This window comes from Papaver somniferum, chromosome 2 (genome assembly GCF_003573695.1).
Source record: "Papaver somniferum cultivar HN1 chromosome 2, ASM357369v1, whole genome shotgun sequence".
In the NCBI taxonomy this organism is placed as follows: Eukaryota; Viridiplantae; Streptophyta; class Magnoliopsida; order Ranunculales; family Papaveraceae; genus Papaver; species Papaver somniferum.
The window spans coordinates 62817677-62827073 of NC_039359.1; the positions used below are offsets into that span (position 1 = coordinate 62817677).

Consider the following 9397-nt stretch of genomic DNA (forward strand, 5'->3'; position numbering starts at 1 on the left):
TAGCTGGTAACCTTGGACGGCTAAGATCTGCATTTTATATGAAAAAGTGGTCGTTGATTGTTGCAGGCCTTCGTTTTGGTAGCCGCATAGGGAAGGATGGCATGGTATGGGCGGAAAGGTGATTGGCATGCCATTTGGCACATGTGGCATGGCATGCCTTGGCGCGGTTTGGCATGGCCAAAACTAGGGTTTTGGGCCAAAGGTTACCATGCGTTGTTTGGCGACCTTGGACGGCTAGGATTTGCATCTAGGATGGAAGGGTGGCCATTGATCGTCGCACGCCTTCGTTTTGGTAGCCGCATGGGGAAGTCCGGCATGGTATGGCGAGGCAAGGAGGTTGGCATGCATTGGCGCATGTGGCATGACATGCCTTGGCGCGGTTTGGCGTGGCCAAAACTAGGGTTTTGGGCCAAAGGTTACCATGCGTTGTTTGGCGACCTTGGACGGCTAGGATTTGCATCTAGGATGGAAGGGTGGCCGTTGATCGTCGCACGCCTTCGTTTTGGTAGCCGCATGGGGAAGGCCGGCATGGTGGGGCCAAGGCCAATGGCGCGGATGGCTTGACATAGTGGGGCCAAGGGTTTGGTACGGACGGCTTGGCATGGTGGGGCCAAGGCAAGGTGCGGTTCGCTTGGAATGTCGAGGCCAAGGGTTTGGCATGCCATTGGCGCATTGGTGCGGCTAGCATGGTTGGGTCCAAGGCAAGGCGCAGTTGGCTTGGCATGGTGGGGCCAAGGGTTTGGCATGCCATTGGCGCATGGTGCGGCTAGCATGGTTGGCATGCCTTGGTGTGGAGATGTGGCTGGCATGGTTTGCCATTGGCATAGTGGTGCGTATGGCATGGTTGGCATGCCTTGGCGCGGTAACATGAGAATTAGAGTTTGGCATAGATGATGTCGGTCAATGTTAAGGGTTCTGGCGTGGAATATGACACATAAAAAAAGGTACCCTGGTAATTCTTACGTATGCATGCTGATCGATTCAATAAATGTGCTAATGGTCATAGTGACGTCATGTCAGTTGTACGGTTTTACGATTTTAACCCTAAGCTAAAAACCACTATCAACACCTGTTTTCTCATACCTTTCACAATATTCACCACCTTTGTCAGACATTATGATTTTCACTTTCTCTATAATTTCCTCTCAATTTCAATAATGAATGTTCGAGAAAACATCCACAGATTGAGATTCATAATGCAATTTATAGATGTACACAATAACGCGAAAAACAAATCAGGTGATAAACAATTTTTTCTTCCAAAAATTGGACCGTTAATTAAAAAGTCTACAAAATAATCGTAATCAACAATTAATAAGAACAAAAACTGAAAGTTATAATAGGGATAAATGACAATTAAGCTTAAAATAGTTTCGTACCTTCAATAGGATTCTCCTGTGGGTAAAACCTTATCAAGGAACAAAGTAAGACATGTAAAATATCTGTGGATATTTTACATTCTCATAATTCAACATTATGCATGTTAAATACTACAAGTAAAATCACATGTGGGAAACTCACGTCCTAAAATGTATTAACAAACTCGAAAAATTCTAAATATATTCAACGTAATATAATGTGAATTGTAGTCACCTGTGGGTGGCTATTATTTCAGATGTAAATGAAACATTTACATAACCATAATACTTGTTTCAATGTGTGGATCAAAACTACTTGTGAGCAGCGTTGTTCTAATCGTTAAACAAACTAAGAGGACGCAAAATAAACAACACTTAAAAGATAAGAGAGTTTAGTATCACTGTGGTGATAACTAAAAAATCTAGTAATTAATACAAATGCATATTGCACAGTCACAATCAATGATATCGGCATATTTGATCTGTTCATAAATAATTTAGTCGATTATAAACAATTATGAGTAGCCCTAAAACATTAATCACAAAAATTTATCCAAAAGCATGTCATATAGAAAATATGAAAAACATTAACCCCTTAATTGAAAAATATCCAAACATGGCGAACATTTCTTAACCCAAAATTGAGCATTAACCAAGTCTATAAGTATGTTTCAATAATGAATTTCATTGAAGAAAAATTATTTGATGCGTCACTAGTTTAATTTGATGCAAGTTTGAAAAAATCGTGATGAATAACAGATATAATGTTGATTAAAATGATGGGTGTTAGAATAGGCAATGAACATCATATATTTTCACAAATATGAACCAATTTATCGAAAAATAAAACCTTAATTTCTATAGAAGATGCAATAAGTTTTGGATAAGACAACATAATAAAAATATTCATGAAATTTTAAGAAATTCACAATGGGATACTCAAATTGATAATTAGTTTATTTAAGCAAATTGTCTTTTATGCATTTTGTAAAAAATAATAGAAAATTATATAGCATTTACTTAGTCGTGATCTTAATTTTTATGTCTAATACAGTCAAAACTAGCACTCAAGTTTGAAAATAAAGAGAAATGACATTAGACACTCATTAAAACATAAATTGATTTTGGTCCATAATGTATGATCAAATAAAGATCATATCTTTCAATATTTTTCTTAAACATGTGAACTCAGATCACCTGTGGGTAATTGTTGTTCTAATATATTTAAGAAAAAACAATATCGTAAGCGCATAATAATATAATGGATCTATAATTAAAATTAATTTCTATAATATTGTCAAGAAATTATTAAATGGTTTTTACTAACTGAATATGATCGCATTATTGTGCTTCCGCTTTATCGAAAACTAATGTATAATTTGAAACAATTTTTTACCGCGAATTCATTATGAAAATTTATGATTGAACCATTTTACGCTAATAAATTTTTATGTGCGTTATGATATGGTTTTCTTTAAGATTGTGCATTTAAAGTAGAATTTCTCTCTCAATGTTGATTTTCTAATTGCGTAAGATTAATGTGCTTAAGATTATTATGCCAGGACTCTTTAGCTATCACCACAGTGACACTAGAATATTGTTTTTATCTTAGCAATAATCATTAATAAAAGCGATTTTCATATTTAATTAATGCAACTCTTAGATCATACTGAGCTACTAATAATACTATGAATAAAGTATTTCAGAACATAATTATCATAGTATTATTAGTAACTCAGTATGACCTAAGAATTGCATTAATTAGATATGAATATAGCTTTTATTAATGATAAATTATAGTCTAGATCGATACTGTGAACCCAAAACGTTGATACACCGTCCTTTTTTTAATTATTAAGACCCTCTTTAGAAAAATGTTATTTAAAAAAAAATAACCCACTGGAGAACAAGATTTCTCATTACAAGTCTTAAAACTAAACAAATGGGAACTTGAATGGATAGGAACTGGAATGATTTAGTCTTAATTTAGGGAAGGAACAGGACAAGAACAATTTTGCTATGAACTGGTTCTGGGGAGTTCATTCAAAATGGGAATCGGTGTTTTACATTCAGGGTCCACTAAACAAAAACATCCAACACAAAACCACAGGCCCACAACGCCATTTGTTTTCCAACTTACAAAGAGACAATCAAACCTAAAAACAAAAAAAATCAAACTGATGCGGCGGTAATAGTTTGGTGGGTGATTTTCATTTCATGTTACTGATGATGACGACCTATCACGACAGCGAGATGTATAAAGCCAATCATAAATAATCACGAATAAAATCGACACAATTATTTGCACACCGTTAATGGAAAATCATGAGTTCTAAACACAGGTTCTAGATGTCAACTATAAGCTTTAATTTTATGGATACGTTATTCTGGATCGTTGAACTTCATGATAATCACACGATAATCATATACAAGAATAGTTTATACGGAATACCTGGTAGCGCTAATCCATCGTACATCGATCATCTTTGGAGCAGCGATAATATCTTGTGGAGGCCATGATTTCTCTCTCTTGACCTCAGCTGTAATGAGTTAATCCTTAGTTACAATAGTGGTTGTTATTGTTTTTCTTTCATAAATAGAGAGAGGACCAAATTCCTAAGATTTAATATTAGACATTAGATGTCGAACGTCCATCAAAAAAGAGTTATTAGGAAATAACCCCAGAAATGATAACCTATATAATTTAGCAATATTCTCTAATTAACCGATATTATTACATGACCCAAAGTAATATTTCTATATACAAAAATATTCTTACAAGAGAGACTCGTGTTAACGTTAAAAAGTAACCTGTTCTTGAACTGGTGTAACCGGCGTAACAAACAAAACCATTACAAGAACCAACCACGATAAGTTTGGTGACGTATTCTGGCATGATTAGACAGTGGCCAAACATCGTTAGTGTTCCTAAACAACCTAGTTGTTCATTATCATCGACATGATTACCAGTACTAACCTGCTTATCATTATTTTGTTCTGCAAGGTAGAGTTCTGCTTTAATTGTGGTTCCCTTTAGCTGTGTAACCCCGAAAAGCAAACATTTGGGGTTAGGTAACAAAGTTCGCCATGTTTTGCATACTTCCCTGCATTGTAATTGTAAGACCATAGGTAAGTCAGAAAGTAAGTTTGCTGTGATTTCTAAAGGTAAATTCTCCATGGAATTCAAGAATCTCTCCTAACTTTTCTTTTTGTTCTTGATTCTTCTTGCCGCATTCAATATTCCTATATTAGGGTTTGAGGAAGAGCTAAGCATTTGACCTTTTCGGACGGCCTTTAACCTCAGCTACATTGCTTTGCTATATTTTTGACGGGCCATGATATCCAGGCCTCTTATACTTATAGCACCCGACTAATCGCTGGGGCAGGATAAGGCCATAGGCCTTTAGAATCGACCGCAAATTCAATATTGGCAACATTAGCAACAGAATGCAGCAAAAAACTTGGTGTCAACCTAAGATACTAGTGCTGACCCATGTTCAACAGTTTACCACGAAATTAAAGTTGGCGTTGATTTTGTAATTAGAATACAAGAGTCACATTCAAGACAACAATGTTCAAGACTTCAAGGTCATGTGGATTTTCACTACATTGCTTGCAGCATTAATGTTGAGTTCATAGAAAAATTGAAGCATAACGGGGAAAAGAAAAGTAGAGTTGATTAAGTGGTTGGCTCAGATGTACATTGTGACCTCATTACTTTTCCAAGCCATACTGAAACTAGCAGAGACTAGCTTACAGGAATTTTATTGGAAACAACAGTTTCTCTGGATTTACAACCGAATGGAATCCAAACAAAATTGGAAATAAGAATAGAAGATACCTTAGATTATTACCTATCCGTAAAGGAAGAATGTTGTTCTTCTTTTCTTTCGTTGGGAGCTTTCCTTTCCAGTTCTTTCCTCCATAAACGGAATCACGAAAGGAACTGCTCGAGTGGCGGTATATACCCAAAACGTACTAGCATCCATGAGTTTCTTCAAAGCCTCATCTAGCTTTCTTAACGTTTTAGTTTCATGGTCATAACAAGATATAATAACATTGTACCACGAAAAGAATTTATGGCTCTTCGTTTCCGCAAACTCAAACCAGCTCCAGTCTTCCTCCCATGCTATACTAAACTTCATAACCCAAGGGAAAACATAATCCTTGTCTGTACATATGACGGGCTTCCTATTCCTCAACTCCCATACTGTGACATGTTTGCTTTGAATTATATCTAGAACACACAAATTCCCTCCCAATACAATGAGCCCAACATTAGCATAACCAGCAACAGAAGGTACTGATGGGAGCAATTCAAATGTCTCATGTTCCACATCAAAAGATACAGTTGTACGTTTTACATTATCCTGATCTATCCAGTGAAGAGCTCCACCTGCAAAAACACCAGCTGATGGTGAAAAACCCAAGTAGGACGAAATGTCTACATTACTTCTACAAGTTTTGCTTTTCCATTCAGAACCATTCTTGAAGTTGAAGGTATACACCTGAACCCTAACACCCCGGCAACGATGGTCGCACAGGATTCTAACAACCTTGTACTCTTCACTTGAATCATTGTAATCGAATCCAATCCCCGGTTCTGCCCAGAAATCACCATCCCATTCTTCAGTCTGAAGTGGAATTTGCTCTCTAGTGACAGGATTGCATATGTATACTTGTTTTAACGTTAAAAAGTAACCTAATCTTGAGATGGCGTAACCGGCGTAACAAACTAAGCCGTTACAAGAACCAACCATGACGAGTTTGCGGACGGATTCTGCAGGCATGATCAAACTGTGGTGTAACTTTGTAAGTTTATTATCATTAGTGCTAACCTTATCATTATTATTTTGTTCTGAATAATAGAATTCTACGATATCGTTAGTTTCGTCTCGGTGTGGAACCCCGAAAAGTAAACACATCCTCCGTTTAGGTAACAAATTTCCCCATGTTTTGCATACTTCCCTGAGTTCTGGTCGACAGACCTTGGGTAAGCTGGAAAGTATGCTTGCTGTGATTTCCGAAGGTAGTTCCTCCATTGAATTGGATCTCCTAGAACTTTCCTTACTCTTTTCTTGTTAGTTCTTGCCGGGTTCAAGAGTGTATGTATAGTTTTTATTCTTACTAATTAGGTTTAGGGAAGAGTTAAGATTGGAAGTTGGTATCTAACTTCTACGAGGCAGTTTGGATGCACTTTAAGAAACAACTCTTAAAAGTAACAACTTTTCGACTTCTAAAGTAAGCAATCAGTCCGGGAACAAAGTTTAAAAAATAACTTTTAAAGTAAAAGAAAAAAAAAAAAAGGCGGAGTAAATTGTTTTTAGTTATTGGTACCTAAACTCTATCTGAGCCTTCAACCTAAACAAAATTATCTTTGAGGGGCAAGAGTATTCACAGGCCACTTGGGGCACCCTAAAGTCCCTACTGCCTAGGGCGTGTTAAAACTATGCATGTCTCCATCCACACCTAATGCAGTTGAAGTATTTATTGCAAGTGGTCGTCAAGGTAAAATCGAAACCTACACCTCCATTTTGCGAGGTAAGCTCTGTATCAAAGTGCCACTCAGGACCGCTTAAGCAAAATTTTAGGCATGCTTTTTTTTTTTTTGTTGGAAGCCGAGCAACAAGTTTGGTATAGGTATTAAAATTCACTGATCTTAAGAGATTTGGCGTGGTACCATTGTGGTTACACTAAACTTAGACGTGGATCATTTAGATAAACAACCAAGTATATAATAATTGCCAAGTGCACCAATAGATTATGGCCTCTTGCTGTATTTAGACAATAAATATGCCATTGACATTTACTAAGATCACCTGATTAATCAGCTAGCAGCAAGTGAAATTCTTGGAGGCAGCTTCGGGTATTTTTAGCAATTGTTGCCAGGCTCATACAATCATACAATCTAGAGGAAAAGCGGTAATAGTAAAACAAAATCAATAATCCCAAAACATTACAAGCATGCAGTAAGCATTGCCATGTTTACGCACAACGTGGCTCCAAAAAAAGCTAGGATTTTAACTGTAGAAGCTAAACTCTTAGTGGGGATCGATTCTGTTTCTCATTATTATGAATGTTTTGGGTTACAATAGAGCTCAAAATGTTGAAAGAAGTACATATAAATAAGAATGGAAAATACCTAGCTAGATTATTACCCAGCAGTAGAGCTGCACAGGAGCCGCCCAACTTACACGAACCTGTTCGTAACCGTTAAACCTGTGGGTTTCTAATTCGAACCCGTCAGTTGTGGATGTGGGGTTGGTTATGAAAATAAATACCGCTATAGTTGGGTTGGTAGTTGGTATTAGCTAAAACCCGTCCGAACCCATTCGAAAAAACCCGCTAAATATACACCATTGATAAAACTAATCCTGGCCGTGCGTTACCGAAACACTAGTGGTACTAGTAGATAAGATAACCCTCTTCCTCTCCACTTTCTAGTCTCTTCCTCTCTAGGCATGAGTCACTTTATGTTGTTCCGCAAACTTTTATTGTTTAAGTTTTAATCTTAACTTTGAAGTACTAGTACTGTTTAAACTTGTTTAACCTTAACAATTAATGAAGACTTATGTTTATGATTTGATTTTTTAAGTAATTAAGAACTTAAGTAAGAAGTATGTTTAAACTTTAAAACATGTACAAATATAAATACTACGGGTGAAAAACTTGCAAAAAATATTGAATTACAATCTGAAACGGGTTTAAGCGGGTGTAAACCCGAATCCTACCGACCCGTAGAGGACGGGTCAAAAATCCGCCTGATATTTGTGGGTGCGAGATTGGTTATGAAAATAAAAACTCGTTATAGGTGTGTTGATAGTTGGTATTAACTAATACCCGACCTGCCCGACCCATGTGCAGCTATACCTTGCAGCAGCATTTTCTTTTTCCCGCTTTTGTTTCCTCGTTTCTTTTATTTCCAACTCATTCTTCTATAAACCCTTTCAACGAAACAATGCTGTACACAAAAGGAGATGCTCGAGTGGTCTTATATGACGAAGGCGTTGAATCATCCATGAGTTTTTCAGAGTCTCATCTAGCTTCCTGAATATTTTAGTTTCAGGGTCATAACAAGAGATAATGACATTGTACCACAAGAAACATTTCTCGCTATTTACTAACCATCTCCGGTCTTCCTAGTATACTAAACTTCATTAGCCAAGTGCAAACGGGTGCACATTTGACAGTCATCTTATTCCTAGTCCGTTCCCATATCTTCACATGTTTACTTGTAGCAACTTCTAGAACACACAAATTCCCTCCCAGATCCACGAGTCCGACATTGGCTTCACGGACAACAGAAGGTAGATGGGAGCAATGAGAACCTCTCATGTTCCAAATCAAAAGCTACAATCTTACATGGTGCACTATGTTGATCTACCCGCAGAAACACTCACGGATAATCGTAAAACATTGAAGTGGGATAAAAGTTGTTTATCAACTATATTCTTACGTTATTGCTTACCAGGGGATTTTTCTTTTTTTTGTTTCCTTGGTAGCTTTTCGTTCAACTCTTTCCTCCATGATCGCTTTCGAAACAACATGATTCACATAATGCATTGCTCGAGTGGTAGTATATACGCAAGCCATGCGATCATCCATGCATTTCTTCCAAGTCTGTAGAAAATTTTATATCAAAGACTTAATGAACACAAACGTAACTCAAACAAATATCTTCTATTTATGTAAATAAAATCATGGCTTAACAACCTATTTATAGTTTAACAAACTTGACTCTCAAGCAAAGACTCTTTCCTAACAAATCAATTTCTAAAATAAGACTCTTCTAGAATATTCTAAACTTTATACGTAAAATATTATACGTAACCAAACTTTAAAACTGGCAAACTTGTTTCTCAAGTTTACTACACGTTCACAATAACCCGTAATATCTCCTACTGATTGTTTCCATAAATGACACCAACTTCCACTGGTTGATTTCACTCAGACAGTAGAAACTCCACCCAGTTGCTTCCACAATATCATGTCAACTTCTCTAAGTTGCTTCCTCTTAACAGCATCAACTTCTACTAGTT

The 9397-nt window shown here is 36.8% G+C and overlaps 1 protein-coding gene across 1 annotated transcript; it reads right to left on the minus strand.

Moving 5' to 3' along the window:
• Window positions 1-5212: 5212 nt before the first annotated feature.
• On the minus strand, window positions 5213-6400 carry LOC113351211 (F-box only protein 6-like). The gene has a single exon (XM_026595239.1). The coding sequence runs from the start codon at window positions 6398-6400 to the stop codon at window positions 5213-5215; it is 1188 nt and encodes a 395-aa protein (XP_026451024.1).
• Between the last annotated feature and the right edge of the window lie 2997 nt (window positions 6401-9397).

Coding starts and splice junctions, on each gene's coding strand:
- LOC113351211 (XM_026595239.1), bottom strand. CDS start 6,400: ATGGAGGAACTACCTTCGGAAATCACAGCAAGCATACTTTCCAGCTTA.